Source organism: Lipomyces tetrasporus, assembly GCF_029532465.1.
Source record: "Lipomyces tetrasporus strain NRRL Y-64009 chromosome Unknown POJ06scaffold_10, whole genome shotgun sequence".
NCBI lineage: Eukaryota > Fungi > Ascomycota > Lipomycetes > Lipomycetales > Lipomycetaceae > Lipomyces > Lipomyces tetrasporus.
Window position 1 is genome coordinate 1,049,316 of NW_026611605.1, and position 20,201 is coordinate 1,069,516.

At 48.4% G+C, this 20,201-nt stretch overlaps 8 protein-coding genes across 8 annotated transcripts; 5 read left to right on the plus strand and 3 right to left on the minus strand.

Moving 5' to 3' along the window:
* Positions 1–640: 640 nt before the first annotated feature.
* Positions 641–2,921, minus strand: POJ06DRAFT_260833 (uncharacterized protein). Its single transcript, XM_056188531.1, has 2 exons — positions 2,631–2,921; positions 641–2,582 (listed from the first exon to the last, which is right to left on the minus strand). Exons 1-2 carry the CDS (start codon positions 2,688–2,690, stop codon positions 1,137–1,139), a joined length of 1,506 nt encoding a protein of 501 aa, XP_056041510.1. The 5' UTR covers positions 2,691–2,921; the 3' UTR covers positions 641–1,136.
* Positions 2,922–3,271: 350 nt separating this feature from the next.
* On the plus strand, positions 3,272–4,224 carry POJ06DRAFT_201555 (putative NADP(+)-dependent dehydrogenase; the record flags this gene model as incomplete). The annotated part of the gene is made up of 4 exons (XM_056185244.1): positions 3,272–3,489; positions 3,561–3,764; positions 3,811–3,962; positions 4,013–4,224. 4 exons carry the CDS (start codon positions 3,272–3,274, stop codon positions 4,222–4,224), a joined length of 786 nt encoding a protein of 261 aa, XP_056041511.1.
* Positions 4,225–7,009: 2,785 nt separating this feature from the next.
* Positions 7,010–8,070, plus strand: POJ06DRAFT_283333 (uncharacterized protein; the record flags this gene model as incomplete). The annotated part of the gene is made up of 3 exons (XM_056190101.1): positions 7,010–7,061; positions 7,129–7,358; positions 7,408–8,070. 3 exons carry the CDS (start codon positions 7,010–7,012, stop codon positions 8,068–8,070), a joined length of 945 nt encoding a protein of 314 aa, XP_056041512.1.
* An 899-nt stretch (positions 8,071–8,969) lies between these two features.
* Positions 8,970–11,741, minus strand: POJ06DRAFT_285896 (uncharacterized protein; the record flags this gene model as incomplete). The annotated part of the gene is made up of 1 exon (XM_056190211.1): positions 8,970–11,741. Exon 1 carries the CDS (start codon positions 11,301–11,303, stop codon positions 8,970–8,972), a length of 2,334 nt encoding a protein of 777 aa, XP_056041513.1. The 5' UTR covers positions 11,304–11,741.
* A 1,278-nt stretch (positions 11,742–13,019) lies between these two features.
* Positions 13,020–13,881, plus strand: POJ06DRAFT_303510 (uncharacterized protein; the record flags this gene model as incomplete). Its single annotated transcript, XM_056190807.1, has 3 exons — positions 13,020–13,097; positions 13,167–13,417; positions 13,446–13,881. 3 exons carry the CDS (start codon positions 13,020–13,022, stop codon positions 13,879–13,881), a joined length of 765 nt encoding a protein of 254 aa, XP_056041514.1.
* Positions 13,882–14,882: 1,001 nt separating this feature from the next.
* On the plus strand, positions 14,883–15,571 carry POJ06DRAFT_297156 (uncharacterized protein; the record flags this gene model as incomplete). The annotated part of the gene is made up of 2 exons (XM_056190595.1): positions 14,883–15,062; positions 15,133–15,571. The coding sequence occupies 2 exons, from the start codon at positions 14,883–14,885 to the stop codon at positions 15,454–15,456; spliced, it is 504 nt and encodes a 167-aa protein (XP_056041515.1). The 3' UTR covers positions 15,457–15,571.
* A 387-nt stretch (positions 15,572–15,958) lies between these two features.
* Positions 15,959–16,408, plus strand: POJ06DRAFT_285899 (uncharacterized protein; the record flags this gene model as incomplete). Its single annotated transcript, XM_056190212.1, has 3 exons — positions 15,959–16,083; positions 16,132–16,146; positions 16,205–16,408. 3 exons carry the CDS (start codon positions 15,959–15,961, stop codon positions 16,392–16,394), a joined length of 330 nt encoding a protein of 109 aa, XP_056041516.1. The 3' UTR covers positions 16,395–16,408.
* A 2,238-nt stretch (positions 16,409–18,646) lies between these two features.
* Positions 18,647–20,182, minus strand: POJ06DRAFT_240574 (Metallo-dependent phosphatase-like protein; the record flags this gene model as incomplete). Its single annotated transcript, XM_056186096.1, has 5 exons — positions 18,647–18,884; positions 18,946–19,103; positions 19,197–19,860; positions 19,886–20,020; positions 20,049–20,182. 5 exons carry the CDS (start codon positions 20,180–20,182, stop codon positions 18,647–18,649), a joined length of 1,329 nt encoding a protein of 442 aa, XP_056041517.1.
* Between the last annotated feature and the right edge of the window lie 19 nt (positions 20,183–20,201).

A 20,201-nucleotide genomic window follows, 5' to 3' on the forward strand; every position in this document is an offset into this window, starting at 1 on the left:
AGAAGTCTGGCTTCTCCGTCGCCATATTCGAACGAACCGACCTTCGGCTAAGCTCGATTATAAGAAGTTAGGGAAGTTTCGCATACTCGACAAGATTGGTCGCAATGCTTATCGCCTTGATTTACCACCGTCCATGAAGGTCCAGCGTCGTTACACTGGAAGATGGAATAGGGACGAGATGACCATTGCTACCTGACTTCCCTTCCATTTAAGTGTATAAAGGCCATGTCTGGCATGTCTCCGAAGGGAGAATTTTACATTGCCCGCGCACAGATAACCCCTCCTCTCGAATTACAGAAAAAATTTTCTAGACAGTTGCTTACTGTCTATCAAGGTACTATGGCCAATCCGAAATTGAGCTAACCATATAACATCCAGCAACCGAGACTCAGAACTTAGAGACCAGCATTGCAGGCCACGGATTCATGAGACTCTTGGAGTATCTAAGTTTTCTTTCAAGACATTCTTTTCCTCTGGAAAATATTTGCAGATTTGCCGTTGTGGCATCTTGTAACGTGCGGTTGCACTAAAAGGGTTCAGGGAGGGATCACTATAGCGTAGCTAGAAGAAGTATGCAAGTTGGGGGGGGGGGGGGGGGGGGGGGGGGAATGAAATGTCAATCTACTCCGGGGAAGAGGGGGGTTGACAGCCGTTATATTTATTTGTTTTTTTTAAGTGGCCATAGAGGCAATACACAAATTCTAATCTATGTACAATATTTAGAAGTTGGTCAAATGTATAATTAATTGGCTATTGTTATCTATTTTCTATATCATACTTTTTGATATATATGCACTGATGAGGGTGTAGCCGCCCGGTAGCCGCCCGACATCCACCGCGAAATGACGGAGTTCGCAGCAATGCATGCCTTAGTGTGCACCTGTTTCCACTGCATGTTGAGGGTGTGTGGTTGGCATTCAAAACTCTTGATGAGGGAGGCCCAAGAAACTGCGTTGTTCTCGCCGCATGAGGTAGTTCAGAAAGGAAGCATCAGCATGAAGCTTTGAGTCTCAGTTACCATCCTGACAAGTAGCGAATCTAATCATATCGATCTGAAATTGCATACATAGCTTGATCTGATGATGTTGTTGTCATCCCTCCGGACTCCTGTGCGTCACATCGCAATCGCTCTCGCTTCAAGCGACAAAGGCGTAGCTTCCAAGGATGGCGTACAATGTCCAGATGTTGACATGAGTTCCCTCTTCGAGGATTCGACCAACTAGTTCTGCATTGCGGATGTCAAAGTGAATACTGATGTAGTATAGCTGCTTGATTACCCAGAGCTTAAGAGAATTTGGGGAGCTGCTCGACCGCCCAGCGACATACAGAGGGAAGATGAGAGTGTAACAATCAAAGATTTGGGAAGGTGATTGCAGATGTTTTCCTCCATCACGAGCACTGTCGAGGACTTGGGGCAACGTGGACTCCTCTGGCGTCAGGAGCCACCCTCGAGCTGCACCTCGACAGCCGACATATTGCGGTACAGAGGCACAAATCTCGCATGCCAATGTCTTGATGTTTTCATATGCCATTCTTACTAATAGCGAACTGGCGCCAGCTGTAAGACCTCCAGATGTTGGCAGGCAGTAGTCGAGAACAGACTCGTTGAGGAGGACTCTGACCAGCCGAAGAACATTCCACGTCTGAGTTACGTATCGGTCGGGGTAAGAGTCAAAGTGATGGTTATAGATCATGTCCGATTCGCGGTCGACAATTGTGGTTTTGTACCGCCACGATCGTGGCATGTCTCGAGTGAGCGCCTGAAGTTTTCCGTCAAGCTCCAAAGATATGTTGATGCATTCCTCAATACATAAATGACCACGTCGAATGTCACTGCGTAAATTGGTGTAATGTACCATCAGGTCCGATAGTCGCCATTTCGGATCTCCAACGTCCAGGAATTTTTCCGTATGAGTTCGAAGCGCAATCAGCTCGTGAGGTACCCGGGTGTCACTGGCTACACAGCTGATGATGACGTTGGTGCTGAGGCGCGCCATGATTCGAAGCGCCGAATGATCCTGAAATTGCTCCAGGCCACGTAGTCGGACGAGAGCTAAAGCGCCATTGACATGAGCTGTCCATGACTCGATATTTCGAGGTTCGCGGTTAGTAATCTTTTCGAAAAGATCCAGAAGGAGAGAGGCGAGTAGTGTTGCGTCCGTTATTGCCACTTCGGGAGACCGCAAAGCCTTATTCATCATGCGCAAGGCGGACACATATCTCTCCTTGGCCGTCGCTAGTGCGGTGTCAGAGTATACTTGATGCGAGAGATATGCCAGGCTGACCGCATCAATACTCAATGTCAGATGCTCTGGCGAGAGCGTTGGATTGGAGAATGGTTTCAGGAAATCCCAGCTCTTCGAAGTACCGGTGACGTAGTTAGCGAAGAAGATATCTCGTGCTTGTAACTCGAGCGACACTGTCAGAGAATGTGGGTCAACAGTAGACGCATTTCTCGAGAGTACTTTCCGCCGAACGGCCTGGCTTTCATCCCTGATGCGAAGCTGCTGCGTATCTCGGTATCCTGTGCAGGCCACTCTGGCTCTAACGCATTGCCTGCAAGAACCGCTGCGGAGATCACACTACAACAGGTTACTGGCGTCCCGGACCGAGAAATCTGGCAGACTTACTCTTAACTTCCGATCTCTGCATCGTCGGCAGGCTTTCGAGGGCCTGCCACAGAACACCATGATAATTTGAGGAGCAAATATTGGTTGCACGTAGAGAAGATCTCCAAGTCCCTCCTCTAGCCATTGTAGCGCTCCGATCTCTTGTAAGATGACATCTCCGATGTGCACCACTATTGCTGATGCTGACCGAGCGATAAGTTGCCGTAACGAAGTCACGGTGAACGCCATCCCGCCCAGACTACAACTGAACCCTGACCCTATAGCCTATGAACTATGCCTTTTATGGCATGCATTTCGACGCTAACCCGGTTGCAACGCACTAATTTCGACCCCACAGGGTGTGTCGGTCAACGACGCATTATTTTCCTTCCTAACCCGGCAATCCGTGACTAGCTCTGACGTGAATTCCAACTTTCCAAGTGGTCATGCATATCACAATTAATTTGGAAAGCCTGTGGCTGGCAAGAAGCAAAGTGGGGGTCGCAGCGGCCGCTCCTTTCCGAGATCTTCGCGCTTCGCTGTGCACATAAATTGCCCTACCAGCTGCCTTGATCTTGAACCTCATTCAACCTATCACTAAGATTCTTCACGATATATATATATCTTCTTGGAAATCGATGTCTTCATCGCCCATCGCAACCATGGCGTTCCCATACAAGCATTTCCTTTTGATTGGAGCGACGTCGGGCATTGGACAGGCAATGGCTGATCGTCTAATCGAGGCCGGTGCCAAGGTCACGGCGGTTGGGCGAAGGGAGGACCGGCTGGAGGACTTTGTGAGCAGACACGGTCAAAGCAGGGCCAAAGCGGTGCCATTTGACATCAGCAATAAGGAGCAAATTCCTCAGTTCGCTGCCGAGTAAGTTGACACCGCTTATATATAAATCGACTGCAACTCTTTCGATGTTCCATACTGATGTTAGTTGGCAGTGTCATGCGTACGTCTCCTGATATCGATTGTATCTTCCTCAATGCAGGAATTCAACGCCCCCCCTGCGACTTCTCCCACCCAGAACACGTCGATCTTGCACAGTTTAACTTGGAGATCGACGTCAATTTCTCAAGCTCTGTCGCCATCACACATGCTTTTCTACCGTTCTTGATAAGCAAGCAGTCGCAAACAAGTTTAATATTGTGAGTAGCTTAACCTGAAAAATTAGATTGCCTCTGATCGATGTAGCACGGGGTCTAATCTTGCCATTGTTCCCGGAGCGAGGCTGCCCGGCTACTCTGCTTCGAAAGCAGCGCTGAACGCGTTCGTTCTCTGTCTACGTGAGCAGCTAAGGAATACCAATGTGCAAGTGATCGAAGTCTCACCTCCACCCGTGCAGAGTAAGTCCAGCCAAATACAGTGAAGAATCTAGCTGACAGATCATTTGTAGCGGAGCTGCACGACTACATGGGTGAAGAAACAGGACGCAATCTGGGTATGCCGCTCAGTGTCTTCACGGAAGAAGCATATCGAGGATTGGCTGCTGGCCATGATCAGATCGTCATTGGTAGCATTGGACCAGCGGAGACGTTCCATGAAATCATTGATAAGCGGAGGTCTGCATTCACAGCGCTTGCCATGATAATGCGAGGAGGGTCTTGAAGTTATCGTTCAAATCTACTTCGTGACATGTATCGTCGTCAATTTCGAGAGGACTTGTGAAGACTTCTCTCGCTGTCGAGCTAACCAGACGTTCTCCAGACCAATGCAAAAACGGACGAATACATTTGTAGGTGGAAAGAATGTTCGAGCGATAAGCAGATCACGGACCTCGTCGCGAAGGCCATTGATGAACTCGCAAATCCTCGAAGATTTCATCGCGCTTTAAGCTGGCCTTACGGTAAAATCCGCAAAGTATATTGTAATTGACGTAGTTTGAACAATTCGCCTCCGTCGTGCGAGCATCGCGATCACCGAATGAATATCTCTGAAACTCCTTGAAATCCGAGAACTATGTGAATGGCATCTGGCTGTTGTTGATCAGTGATGGCTAAGAAGAAAAAGGGTATAATCGGTTTTTGATGCATCGGTGGGGAACAGCTCCGGGTTTGTTGACGAACTTGATTGCCAGTTGTGCGAAGAATTCCCTTGCTTTATAGCTATTGTCATGGAAGGACTCGGGGTCAGCAGTCTTGGCCCGCTTGACATAGGTGTATATATCGAACATGCCTGCTTGAGAGACCTGTGCCCTGGCATGTATAAAGTCGATCATTTAAGTACAAGTCCAAGACGAAAAATTGCAGGGAAATAGGACAAAGAATCGACGTTAAAGCATCTTGAACAAACGATTGTGGAGACTCAGACGTCGACTCTAGACAATGTTTAGGGATTCGAAGTCGGCAGGCGTGCTCGAGTTGGAAGCTGGATCCCTGAATTTCCCAGCGTTAAGCGGATTTTGGCGGTTATATCCGTGCGGATGAATCCGCAATACTTTCGTCGGCGGATGCATATACGGATACAAATCCGCCAACCCCAGATCGGCGGATATGGCTGATGATCAAGAGGTTAGAAGGATTGTAGAGACTTCAAAATCCACTCCTGGTGCACTCATTTTAGCAAAAATCAGCGCAAGCTGAGTATTAGTCAAATTGCAAGCCGAAGAAAAGCATGCAAGTGTGGTTGGGCGAGTGACCTTACGATCCATTTTTGATCTGTTGGTACTGAAGAAAGTTAGCTGCAAGACTCCTAGTACAGTGGAGAGGAATAAGGGGAATTGAAGAAGGAGGCAGTAATTAAGACGTTTGCTGTAGATAAAGGGCTATCTGATGCCATCCTCCCTATCTGATGTAGGAATCCAAATAGACCAGTCCTATACAGGTAATTGAGGCGGATTGGCGGATATCCACCAGATATCTGGCGGCTGAAGAGCCATACTTTCGATCGGCGGATGAAGATACGTATACATATCCGCCACCTTTGCGAGGGCGGATGGCGGATGCGGATATGGCAAAATTTGGCGGATATCCGTATCCGCAACAGCCCTGCATATTATTCGCAATACTCAGTATTTGCGAATAAAATCATCGAATATTACTCGTAAATATGTCATTTGCGAATAGCGAATACGAATATAGTCGATCACTGCGAATGCTCGTATTCGGAACAGCCCTAGATATTTATTCGTAATTTTATGGGCGAGATTTTGAGGCTGACTATATAGTATCGTTGCCAAGTTTAGTATCGACGATATCGCCAAATCGGCAGATCGCCAACAGCCCTAGTTGATAACGATGAGAAACGCTGTCAAAGTCGCAGAACTGACCCGAGCCCATGGCTAGCGGGGTTGGTAAACTAGTCTACTACTTTTGGGATTTGAATGCAGGGGGTCAATATTTTAGCGACGTTAGCAATAGAGACTACGTCAACGAACTTGAATTTTCCGGGGTGTACGAGTCCATTCAATATCGTCTGTAAAGCTGCCTGTTGTGATCCTGCCTCGGATCCTGTAGCTTCAGACGGTGCGGCAATGGTTGCTAAGCGAGCCAGACGACCGGAAGGCATAGTTGGTAATGGTTTGGATGAAATGACCAAAGTGATAAGAAATTTGGGGTTGCCGGGGCGTGGTTTTCCTTTATGACATATTCGGCATATGCTGCCCGCAATCACACTGAGCGAGGACAGGCACATCAGATCGAGTCTCAATTACCAAGGATGGTCACTCTCTGACTCTCCCAATCCACATTACCGCAATCGCGCCTCTCGTGTATCTGGGTTCAGCTATGAAACATCAAGGAAATTGCGCAGAGCATTCTTGAGTTGCCACAACGGCGCGCTCTCTCCAACGATCTATAGATACCCTTCCGCCCTCTGGATCCACTTCATATTCCAACATCCAAGCACTCCGGATGCCTGAACTTTCTGCCATCGCAATAGTACGTTTTAATTAGACAGTCAGTTTCCGTCGTCCGTACCAGTTTAGTTGGTTGTTAATCGGAACCCGGACGGCCGAAGCCTGCCAAGGGCGACGCGTCCGGAGCAGGGGAGCGCCGCAGTGCCGCAGTGCCAGCGCTCCCCTGCTCCGAGGGCATCCCCCGCACGGTCCAAAGCAACCGACACATAGAGCCAATCACTATCCCGAAGTTACTGATGTATTTTGCCGACTTCCCTAATCTCATTGTTATCAGCAGAGGCTGTTCAACTTGGAGACCTTCTGCGGTTATGAGTAGGGCATGGTGTGAAAACTGTTCTCTCCCCCGGATTTTCAAAGGTCGTCGGCCCACCGGGCCCTGCAGAGACGCGGGATTCTGCCGTCGCGGAGCCCAGATCAGGTGGTTTCGGATCCTGATTCATTTGAATAGTGCCTCCAAGCTAGGCGTACTTTTAAATTGCGACTGTTCCCTCAGTCTGTTACCCCCTCGTCGAACGATTCTCTATTTTAAAGGAAACAATGGCTCAACTTGTCAAAGGGAAGACTGCGATCCTGACAGGAGCCGGCTCAGGTCAGAAAATGTCATGAATTGACAACTTTACCACCTCATGTTGATCCAATACCTAACGAACAGACAGGCATCAACCTAGCTTTTGCCCGCCTCTTACTTAGCAAAGGTTGCAACTGCGTCTTCGCAGATCGTGAGCTTCGTCCGGAAGCTCAAGAATTGGTCGACTCTTCTGACCGGAGCCTCTTCGTGCAGACCGATGTCCGCGACTGGAGGCAACTTAGGAACATGTTCAAGACCGCTGAGAGTCAATTCAAGACTGTAGATATCGTTTGTCCTGGAGCTGGAGTTTTCGAACCGGTAGAGTTCGCTGGAAAGAATGTGATGAATCACAGCTGATGGAAAGCAGAATTTTTCCAACTTCTGGAAGCCTCCTGGCAGCCCCGAATCGACCGATTCGCCAACCGACGGCCACTACGCTACCCTTGATATCAACCTAATACATCCGATCAGGACAACTCAACTTGCTATTGCACATTTCCTCGAGACTTCTCGTGTGAACCAGGAACGAAAGACCATTGTACATATTTCTAGCATTGCCGGACAAGTACCCTTAATGCCAACCCCTATGTACGCGGCATCGAAACATGCCATCAGCGGGTTTGTGAGGTCACTCGCACCTCTTGATGAGAAATTGGGCATCAGGGTCGCAGCTGTGGCGCCAGGTGTCATTAAGACTCCACTGTGGACCGAGCATCCTGAGAAGCTCAAAGGTGTCGAGAACTCGGATCAATGGGTGACGCCTGAGGCTGTGGCAGAGGTCATGCTTGCCTTGGTCGAAAGGTCAGAAATCGTTGGGGCGGATATCGGATTTGAGTCTTCGACTGAAAGAATAGAAGTGAAAGGTGGGTTGGTCGTCGAAGTATCGGCAGGTACGATACGGGAGGTGCAGACCTATAATGACCCGGGTCCTTCGGGCCCTGGAAATACAATTGGCGGTCTGAACAAGCTGGAAGATGATGCCTTCAGTTTGCTGGAGCAGAAGGGATGGGGCAAGTCACAATTACAGTAAATTCTAGAGTGTCTCATCAGGAGTTGTCTCGCTAGATTCCGAGAAGGAATTGGATGAAGGAATATTTGGTGAAGTCTTATGTACATCTAATCCATTGCAGAGCGAAGATGATATTCATGAAGATCGTTAACTTAGGGTATGGTTATTTGGGCTGTATTTGGGCCGGCTACCTCCACTCTTCCAACCTTCAACACATTGTACTAAAACAACTAATCCTCTAGAGAAGAATTCCAAGATCCAGATAATTCTCAGTATCTTTTCTTACAGCTGGTTCCTCAGGTTCTTCAATTTTGCACTTGCGTGAGCGTCCACGAGGCCGTTTTGTGACCTGCTTATCCTCGGCATAAGAACCTCCTCAGTACTAAACAAGAATTTCCCTTCTAATTGCACTCTTTTACCCTCCTACGAACCTTCCGGTCTGAAGAATCTCTGCGGCACCTTCCATTTGCTTGCGCATAATCGATAATTCCGTACCTTGTGTTTCAGCAACGTCTGGACTTGACTCGATTCAACTAGACTAAAGACTGGACGCGGATGTGGAAGAATGAAGTAATGTAACGAAAGCAGGCTTGACTAACGGGATGGGACGAGTTTGTGCAAGAAGGTTCCTATTGTTACAAGAATTCAGTACCACAACAAACAAACTAAAACACACCAGACAACCAAAGAACAAAGAATGAAGCCAGAACAATATGAACAAGTGGGGAAGCCGAGTCACGAACAAAACGACATGAAGAGACAAACAAAAATCGGAATTAAAACAAACACAAAGGAAATTCAATGAAGGCAGAGGACGCTTCGGGCATGTGGGTAGGCCTAGCCTAACCGCATGGCTCGCCGGTGTTTCATTATATATACGATAGCAAAGTTAGTCACCGGCGCAATGGCGAAGTGATCAATTAGCTTGATGACGGATTATAAAAGACCGTTAGCTGTATGGCTCCGCTATATTTTTGGAACCCCCCGGAGTCGCAGATCGGAGTGCCCAAGTAATATCCGGAATTCTGGTTTTGAGTATCGACCCAGCAGTCAGCGCCCTCAAATACAGAATTATGTTGATGCGCGACAAAGGAAGCAACTGAACGGTCTGACGAAATCTTCGGATCATAGATATCGACTTGCATGGAAAGGCCATTCCAGTAATACCCAAGCACGCTGCTACTCATATAGGAATACACCGTTGGGCTACCGTTGCCTCTATTTTCACCTTCAATCATACTCAGGACAATATTGAGGGGATTGTAGGTCTGGTTGGACACGGTCACGTTCAGATAATCGCTGCAGTCGGGCTGGTAATTACAATAGACTTGGGCGAACGTCCATCCATTTGCTGAATGAAAAAAATCCCACCCATTGTCACCGGCTGCGAAGCAGTCATTCATTGCGGCATCAATCGGATAATCGCTCCAGTCAGCGGCAGTGGCGATCCAGTAATGCACATAGGTGCCATCTCCGTTTGCTTCAATTCTCTGTACCAGAGGTGAAACGCCGCTGAACTCGTCGGCGTTGTCTTGTTGCTGGCTGTAAATCTGATACTTAGCTGGCATCAGCATTTGCATGATCGAGACTGTAAATCCGGGTGTGGATGCTGTTACAAGTTGGGGAGTCAGATCGGGTGGCCATGTCAATGAGTCAGGGCCTGTGGAGTTTATTAACTCAAACGTGATGGAAAGCTTGCCCCAGTCGGACAGAATGGCAGTCTCCATAGCGGCGGTGGCAGTTAGAAGATTGTCAAATTGGGTGCTTAACTTGGTCCAAAGCTCGCCAACCTCGACGGTGAACGGATCGGCTGAAATCTGCCCAGCTCCTTGATAAGCGACGCCGACGTTGATACCAGCCTGAACGATGTTCCCCAACACAGCAAAAGCATTCACTGCAGCGCCAGCGACTGGGATGGCCTCAAGTATCGTGTAGAGAACGCCAGATATGACCGAAAGGACGACACCTCCTATGTGAGGTCCGTCGTTTGTAATTCCGGCATCGGCGATCAGACTACTAACCAGTGTGATCTGACCACTGAATGCTTCACCATGATATGTGGAATAATTCGCAAACAAGGTCTGCACACCAGACACAGCCTGAAGTTCTGCCTGCAATTGATTTGAGACCTGGGTCCAATCTACCAAGGATATCGTTTCAGGGCAAGATAATTCGCGGATCTGGGTGACCCAATCGCTATAATTGGCAGTGAGGTCTGTATTTATGTACGTTGCCCGAAGGTCGCCTTGGAAGTCACCACTTTTGAGCAATTGCTGATTGATGTAAGCATAGGCAGCCAGTTGATCTGAATTAGCCTGGAATTCTGGAAAGGGTAGTGGACCAGCGGCCAGAATGGAGCCAAGAGCATTGGGGGGCAGGGTCGAAAAGACTTGACCCGAGAGTCCTTGGCCGAGATCGGAGGTGACCAGACAGGAACCTGGAGTAGATTGGTTGCCAGAAACGGTAAGATAACGTCCGGTGCCAGCGTTTTGGTAAAGACTGCCGGATTGTGGAACCCACAATTCGTCGTCAATGGCTGGCATACCCTGTGTTTGGACATTGACGTAGTTTGTACCGTCGCCGAGGGAATCACCAAGCCCCAGCACAAGTTGTTCCCCCTTATAGTTGAGGACACGTCCATCTGAAATAATCATCCACTTTTGGGTCGCCGAGCCCGGAACTTGCTCGACCATCACGACCTGAGTTCCCGATGACGCGCTGCCATTTTGCAGATCGAGTACAAGACTTTTTCCGTCGCTGCTGAGTGCGCTCTGGATAATATTCCACTGGGGAACAGCAGCTGGCGGTGCGGAGAAGTAGGGAGCAAACTGCCAGTATTGATTGTCCGGTGTCTCACCATCCGACGGCGCGTCAACGACCACGTTCCAGCTGGTGGAGAGCTGGTCAGTGGTCGCAGTCATCACCGCTTGGTTCGAACTGTTCTGTAGCATTCCATTCACGATCGTCCATCGTTGGGTAGGATCGTCATCGGACAACTGGCATAGGACAGTGTAGGGGGGATCAGAGTTGTCGAGGCCGATAACGAGCTGATCATTCAGTTGGCTGATGATGCGACCTTCACTATCCATGGTCCAGAGCTCATTGTCCTGACCTCCGCACCAGGGATACAAAATGACCTGAGTTCCGACTTCTGCAACATACCCTCGAACATTCAATCCGTAAGAGCTATCTCCGAACCAATAATCGTCAGAACAACCGCCATTGCTCATGCCGCTCCAGACAAACGATGCCATTTGTTTCGTCCTTTCAGAGGAAATGAAATTAGCGTGGGATCAGGATACAGAAATGTAACAGAGAGGCAGCAGTTGAAGATCGAAGCATTACCAAGAGAAATTACGAGGGTGACCAGGAATCAGAATGTTGTCACATATGTGACGTAATTTTGCGCTTAGAAGTGTCTGATTACTCTTTTTGGACTTGGATTTCGAGGCATGATCGTTTCCGTGGTGCGACCCCGCAAAAGTGCATAGGCAGAGCTGTTCACCACCACGTGGTCTGCGAGCCGCAAAGCAAGGATCAACCAGGTCCCCTGACCCTGACTAGAATTGCCTGAGACCACTGATGGCGACAAGTGGAGTCAGCCTATTGAGAACAGAGAAAGTCAGAGCGAGGAATTGGAATTAATAATAGAGTCTTTAGGAGTCAATTCATCCAGACTAGAAAAGTGCTTCACAGATGTAATGCAGTTTCGCAATATATGCGCAAATATGCGTCTTTTGTGCCAATGTGTCAGAACCCTAAGCCTGGCATAAATGCATACGATGCTGTCTCATGGTTCAGGCGTTATAATATAGGCTAGCATGCTGTATAATGTAAATTCGTAGATGTACTAGCTGGCAGCCATGCGAGTGCAACCGTAATTCCAGAGAGATACAGTTCCAGCCGTGCCGCACTTGCATTTGTTCAAAATCTTTGTGTTTGAAGTGCTGCCAAAGTGGACTAAATAATATCGAAAATACCACCTAATCCCAGTTAGTTTATGTGCCGCATCTCCTCAACCCCTGCACCTAGGATTTCTAGCGAGCACTAAACAAGTACTAAAGTACTCTAGTACGCTGTGACATACATTTGACTTAAGGTCATGATCTACTATAGCCCTCTCTAAATAGACACGTGATGTAATGGAACGTAAACGGACGGCTCATGCGGTAAGGGTTTTTAGAGTTGACGTCGAGCCTCGGCAATTCACTGGCTCTTGGCGCCACTTCGGCGGTTGAGTTTCCGGCGTGTTTCTTAATGGACACGTGCGTTGTTTTGTTTGATTGTTGCTTTGGGCTAGTATTGAATGATTGTCCATGAGTAATATTTTGTTGAAGTGAACAACTGGCACCTGGTCGTTGTGGTACTCCGTAGCACGTAACGGCCCATGGCCCAGGGGGAGGCTACATTTAGGGCTCCAGTACTGGTCGGATTAGCAGAGTAAAGCACTGACGGTAAACCGATAGGACCGACGGGTCGAAGGTTTCGTGTGGACCCAGATGATAAGGACCCACATCCCACATCTGGCATGGCTCTCGATGAAGCTACATCTTCATGAGAACACCATTGCTCCGATACATCTCTGAATCCTAATTTACCAATTGCTTGCTTTGGGGTTGCCGACTACTCACCTATGGAAACGTCGTCTATTATACCAACGACATACTTTTGAGGATACAGTCTGTTTACATGTATTGCTTATTGTATGGCCTATTACCAAATTAAAAACGTGGACCGTCTGACAATATATTTGGCTTGTCGTGACGCAAACAATCGATGAGGTCCGTCAGGATAAAGACGAGGCTAAGGATAGGTTGTCACTGCGGTTGGGGAAATTCGAAGGCTCGATACCGAGCGGAAATCATAGGTGCGAGGGTCGACTTTGTCTTTACATATACTTGATGCAATATATGCCGCGTTTGTCAGTTGGATGGTCTAGACCTTTTCCTTTTGGTGGGGAACGTCACGGAATGACTATCCGGAGCCCTGCAAATAATGGGGATGGGCCCGCTTTGCAACTAAAGTTTTGTCGCGGCGTGGGGAGAGTAGTAAGGCAGCGACCCCCCACTAAGCATTGAGCTAGCTAATTTGCTCACCGCTAAATTTAATGCAAACAGCCGGAATTGACCAAGAACTGGTACTGGCTGCAATCTACACGCATTTCGTCAGCAGTCGCGAACAGTTGTGAAGGCTTAAAGCAGGCAAGGGGTTCTAACGTTGATTTGAGACTCCAGAAGCGCAGGCGCGGACGTTTCGTGAACAAAAATTATTATAACCTTTCGGGGCCTCTCGCTTGCCTTGCACCAGCAAAGATCGTCAAAACCGCAATGTTGACTACCCGCTCTCGCTCTTCTCTCTCAAAGGCAAGGTCGCTGGCATCTGCTACGCAATTACAGAGACTTTCGCCCATGCAGGGGCAGACATCGCCTTTGGCTACAACTCTTCGCCTACCGCCGTCTCCAAACTGCTGCAGCTCTCGCAAAAGCAGCCGGCGTGACCATCGAAGCATATAAATGTCTAGACACTGACCCTAACGCATCCACGTTCACTTCTGCGTTCAAGAAGTTCGGAAAAATCGACGTCGTCGCGTCGGACGCCGGAATCAATTGGACTAAGGGCGAGCTCATTGGCCCGCCAGATCACAAGGCGTGGAAACAAGTCATGGACGTCAATCTCAACGGAAGCTACCATTTCGCCAAGGAAGCGGGCAAGATTTTCAAAACCCAAGGGTCAGGCTTGTTGATATTTATTCGTCGATTTCCGCCTTTATCGTCAACATCCCGCAAAAACAGGCCGCATGCAACGCTTCCAAGGCAGCCGTCACTAGAGTAGTAAGCTGTGGATCAGGAGTCTGAACCTGGTCCGACGGTCCGACTGGGCCATAGTAATGAGCCGCGTGGAGCCAGGGTACGGGCTCAGGTGGTTCGGGTCGTTCGTTCAGTATACTAATGCCTGGCCCGACTGGTCCGATTAGGGTAAGGGTATAGTATCTTACTAGGGGAAGCTTGGGTCTCGTTGCAAGCTCCACCAGGGCAAGGGTAGACTGTCGGACTGGACAAAGATGTTTGTCCCAAAAACACAATTTTTGTTGTGGTCCAAAAGTTCTAAAACTCAATTTTTGTCGGCCGTTTAAGACGCCTGTTTGCGGCGGCTTTTGGTTGGTTCTCTTGGTAAAATATAAAAATGAGATGTCAATCCACTATCAAGAAAGCTACGACAATCAAACAGGTAGATCGGTCCTTACAGACCTCGGCATCGGCACGTCCAGGGCGCCATTTGATGGTGGGTCCACCCATTTCTTTGAACAGCACAGACACCAGCAAGGATCCAGAGATCTCCAGATGAAATCCACGGGTAATTTCGTGATTGGCTCGAAAATATTACGAGCAAACATCCTGTAGAATATAAGTTTGTTATTATCCAGCCGTAATAAATTCAAATCGCAGGTGTGCATACCAATCCATTATTAGCAACCTTTCAATTCTTAACACAACGGTCCGCGCATAAATTTTAAGGCTGGAATATTATACAGTAGACCAACCCCTTCTGCCATCATGTCAGATACAGAGCTTGACAAAGGATTGTACAGTCGCTTGCAAAAGAGGGTTCCCCTTCGTTTGCGGCTGCTGAAACTTCAGCATCGTTTTTGAAACAGAAAATAACTCATCAGGCTGTGCTGACTCAGCAAACCGTTGCCGCTACTACAAGTGCCCTAACGACTGATGCATTACCCCCTCCACATACACAAAATGTGAACGTATTCGTCAAATTCGTCACACCTGCGTCTAAGTCTGAGTAGGACTTCTTACCAGGTAATCCACATTGTATTCGAGATGTCCGCCATCGTCAACTCGATCCCTCATGCGGCCTATCCCCTCGGCTTAGGTCTCCTGACGACATCATCGATATTTTTCGGTAATATCGGGCTGTCTCTAACTGGACCACTGCCGATTATCAAGGGCGAACTTGGGGAAATTGGGCTAAATGGAAAGCAGAAGTTAGGTATCGCAAGTGTTCTTTGATGAGGCTGCAGTGAGTGCTATTGTTTTCCTAGATTACGTGGGGCCTGGCTAACCATGTCAGAAATACGTAGTCCTAGGGACATTTCTTACCTCCGCTCTGCACCTTTTAGCCGTTCCCCTCCTCCCTACACGGAATCTCCAGGTCTTGTCTGCTACCTCTGCCGTCCTCTCTCTCTCCATCCTTCCTTATACTGGCCTGGTTATCTTCCCCACAATAAAGTCCCTGAAGGCGCTCGATAAGAAAGGCGAGCTAACGCTTGCTGAGGAGAGGGAGGTGGTCATATTAATAAAGAAGTGGGATACTCAGCACAAGGTGCGATTTGGAATGTATGGGCCAGCATGGGCGGCTGGGCTGGCGGCGTTTATAGGCGTTCTAGCATTGTAGGCGGCTTATTGTATATCGGCGTAATACGTACTGTAGGGAATTTTGCTAGCCGTGGCAGGTAGTTTTTTACTGTTGGTTCCCACACTGTTCATCATGACCGTAGTCATAAATAGGCGCATTTGTGTGCTAAATTGCGTAAAAACTTTATACGTCGGTAAACAGTTGTGGTAGAAGCGGTCTGAATCGAAACAGATCAATGTCAACCGACGACGGGATAATTCGAGATTTATCTCACTTGCGATATCACATTCAAACCGTCAACCGTCCATTTTGAGGATCGGTGGGCATACCCGCTGATATAATGCCTACCTTGTGACCTGATAACTCTGTCAATATGAGTTTGATCGACATTCTGAATAGTTCATGGATCTGCAACTTGGAAATCTTTTGAGCTCTCTGGATGCTACAGAGCCCCGTAATAAATACGATTGACGGCGAGCAAAAAAGAGACTCTCTGCCCTTGCATGTACACCTGCGAATACCACACAAACTGTTCGTTCTAATGGCACGATCTGGATTGATGGTCAAGGTCAGGAGGCCCCTCTCTCCCGACGCGAAGTTTGAGGTGCCAGCTCATCAGGAGGACTATGAACGCGTGAAACAAATCGTCGACGATGAGGGCGAAATGTGAGTATTGCGTTTTCTGAATATGCTGCTCTGCTGATCCGATCACAGGTATCCTCGACTCTGGTACGATAGTACGCGCGGAGTTGCGATTTGTTGTAGGGCCGCCAACTCCACTTCACAGTGGAATGGCGTTCGAATTAGTAGCCCAAATCAGAGACGAAGTCAAGTATAGGCTGGGGATAAATACTGATGTTACGCGCGGTATCTCGACAATGACGGACAGTGAAATGTCAAGAGGCACACAAAATGGACTTACGACAAGAGCATGGGACTCTGACTCTGCACTACGGTATGTCGACGGCAATCGATAATGATTGGTGTTGAGTGGGACTGCCGCAGGAATACGAAAGCCTGCGGCGTGCCATATCCTGGTGGATCTGTGCCTGGCAATGCCGTTTATGTCTGGCAATGTCGATTCGAGAGGATCCACGTCCGCATGACGTACGTCAGGCTCAGCGCTTCGCCTCACAGCAAGATACTGAAACGTCAGTTGCAGCGACCGAACGTGAGCTCCGGGAAGCGTGATATAGCGACCAAACTTAAAGGAATATATTGCTCACCATGAACACATACAATCATTACCCGCAATCTCTTAAAGGAGGAACTCCTCGACCACTCCGACAACCCATCCGTAACAGCACAACGTTATTAACAGCCCGTTTATTGATAGTATTTGTAATAGATGAAGCACAGGAGGGATTTATCGGTAGAACGGGCGAGTGACTGGCTTCAATTTCAATATAGAGAACAAACCGAAGCTTACCGATCCCCATAGGGCATCGGGGTTGCCTTCTTATAGGTCGACATAATGATAATCACACGGAGTCTTTCGCTAATGTCAATCTTGCATAAAGCGCTACGACTCGTGTGACGTCAATCTTATGCGATGTCGAACTTATAGCACAAGAATCCCAGTCACACAACGTTAATCCTTGCCCATGGGGATATCACATTTATGCCTATTATAAGTTGGGTGTGCGGAGAGCTGGCCACTCTCCACTTTCCTGCCCGATCTGGTTGACGGCTCTGCCGTAGCTCCACTTGACAAGATCATGAGCTCTGATATTGTGTCTCTGTGTTCTGAGTTAGCCAAATGAGGAAGTTCAGGGCTGTGGCGGATGCGGATATCCGCCAAATTTTCCCATATCCGCATCCGCCATCCGCCTTTTTGAAATTGGCGGATATGTATCCGCCTTTTTATCCGCTTTTCGACAGCATGGCGGATACGGATCCGCCAGATATCTGGCGGATATCCGCCAAATCCGCCATCCGCCTTTAAAAATTTGCAAAATTCATTAATAGTTATTATATATCTAATTTCCTCAAAAATTTCGCAAAGTTCTCTAACATGATATTTGAATTTTCTAAATGGACTCGCTGTAGCGGACGCAACTTATATGGTCGGTGATCCCCGCTAAATGTGAGCCGGTACGACAAGTGCTAGAATAACTTCTTGTCGGACTAGTCGAACTATGCAAGTTGAGGGTTAGGGCTAACTGTGACCCTAACCCTGCTCGATTTTGACCTTTTTTTCAATTTAATTAAGAATATACGGATTATCCGCCATATCCGCCATATCCGCCAAAATGGCGGATCGGATATCCGCCTCTCTGAGGGTTGGCAGATTTCTATCCGCCATCTGTATCCGCCAATCGAAAGTATGGCGGATACGTATCCGCGGCGGATATCCTATCCGCCAAATCCGCCTATCCGCCTACAGCCCTGAGGAAGTTCATTCGGCTGTGTTGGTGGGCGTGCGGGGAGTTCTGAGTTTAGTTTGTCACCTCGGTTCAAGGTGTTGTTCGTGTATATATAGACTAGAATAGTCGTGAGACTGGTCGTCATCGATATCAGAGTCTCAGCCTCCCTTCCATCGTTCACTTCATATTCATCGTCCATATTCACGCTCGCAGCCATTTTTTCACAGCCTACTTGGTTGTGTTCGTGTTACGTGTTCGCTGTTGGGTTCACCGCCTGGGCTGACAGAAGATAAAAGGAGGGGTTTGTCCTCGCTATCAGTCCCAGTCCCAGTCTAGCTTAGTCCGGTCTCGTCCGTTACACGCAGGGGCAGAGCGCTTAAGGGGCTAAGCCTCCCATAGGGCATAGACGGAACCCTATCCACAAAGGCTAAACTCTCAAGTATGGCAAACTCCCCCCCTACTCGTAGGAGGGCTATCATAATATAACAGTACTGCTAGACCTAACTACCCAATTGACATAGCCGAAAATCTACCGCGGGTGTCGTGGTGCCGCTCAAAATAATAAAATAAAATAAAATGTGCCCAGCTTAAGTTTAAAGAAATTCCAACATATAGACTTCGGTGCTTCTTTGCAAAGAAATAATTTTTATTAAATAACGCCACAGGTCGGTTGAATTATTCTTCATCGAAAATGCGCAGTCCTGGTGAGTTTACTTTTAATCGCATCACGCATACAAAGTCGGTACGCTTGTTCCAGTTATGGTGACGCACTACGATTGCGCACTTGTGCCTCTGGGAGTACGTTGGGACAATTGTGCGACAAAAAAGTTTGCTTTAAGTCCCGAGCGAAGAAAAAGCATAAATTACCCATCTTCATTCTCAAAATACCACTTTAAGCCGTGATCTTTGTACAGCGTCGCCTCATCCATGACCTCGTTGGTCTCAGACGAGATGAATTGGTGCATAAGCGATGAAGAATTGTGGAAAGTCCATATCGACCACCCGAACGAAGTTGAGTCTACGTACTCGACGAAAGTTGGCAACGGACTTTTCGGTTTTCCATGTCCCTCTACGTTTCCAGCTGCGCCAGACGTAATGTACCTAAAAATTTGCGGGTTAATTTTTCATCAGTTTAGAACCGCATTAGCCGTGTTTTACGTACCATGGGCTCGTCGGGTTGTTCAGGCCCTTTGGGTCAGGAACTCCGTTGGCAATTGGAGTATCTCTCTCGTAGTAGTGCACGCCCAGACGACGTCGACGTTGTACTTGACCATGATGCTCTCGAATGCGTCTCCGCAAGCCGTGCAGTTGGTGCTGGCGCTGTACCACGGTCGGTGGCCAGACACAATGACCTAGAATGCTCGCAATTTAGAAAATACCTTGGATGAAATAATGACGATGGTTTGTACTTACCCAAGGAGTGACGGTTCGGTCGACGGCGGCCAAATCAGCCTCGAGCCAAGCGACTTGCTGGCCGCTGGTACCAAAGGGACCAGAGTAGACATGTTCCGGAGCTGAGGAGAAGTCAGTCTCAGTGTTGAACTGGACGAAATGGGCCATTCCGTAGTTCCAAGAGTACCACATATTTTGGACATAGCCTTCGGTTTGATCCTTGGTCGGCATGGCGAAATGGTGTCTGTAGCTGGTAAAGTTCTGTTGGCCGGCGACGCAGTTGACGGGGTTGGCAGTGGCAACGCCGCACTCGGCTTCGTGGTTGCCCGGACCGACCAAGTATGGAGTGTTCATGGTGACGTTGACAAACTGGTCATAGTATGAGTTCATAATGTCAGTGTAGGCGACAGAGCCGGGTGATGTTTGGGAAAATGCCGTCTGCCTCCTCCTCGGACCAGTCATTGGCGTATCCGAAATCACCAGAATGCCAGATAAAGTCGAAATCGGAGCGGTCTTCAAAGACCGAGTAGAACGTGTCTGGGATCTGCGCAGTCTCTGGCGTCGTGCCAGTGATGATGCCCAAGTCTCCGAAAGCGGCAATCGAAAAGCTAGAGTGGTCGCCGGCTTCTTTTGCAGTAATAAAGTAAAAGTCTTTTGGCTGGTGGAAGTCTTTCTCGTAGGCTGACTGGTCAGTCACGCGGTAGTAGTACTTTGTGTTGGGCAGCAAGTTGTCAATGTAGACAATGTTGTCCCAGTTGGTCGAGGAGTTGAAGGTGGTTGAGGTGCCAATGGCAAATTCAAACGGGAAGTCCGTCTTGGCCGTACCACACAATGGGCCGCAAGAGCTTAATGGGCGTGTTCCAAGCGACAGACATGCCGTTGGGGCCATTGTAGGCGATTCGCAATTGCGAGGCATTGAGACTTGGGTTGGAGTAGTCTTGGATGACTGGGAGTGCGGCCAAGCAGCGGGCTGCAAAGCCAAGGACGGCGATGATTGAAACCTTCATCTTTGCTTGGCAGAAAGAG

Bases quoted from the DNA above. Each gene is read 5' to 3' on its own strand.
- POJ06DRAFT_260833 (XM_056188531.1), bottom strand. From the start codon at position 2,690: ATGGTGTTCTGTGGCAGGCCCTCGAAAGCCTGCCGACGATGCAGAGAT. The intron at 2,583-2,630 runs GTAAGTCTGCCA...AACCTGTTGTAG, and splicing joins GCAGAGATCGGAAGTTAAGA to TGTGATCTCCGCAGCGGTTC.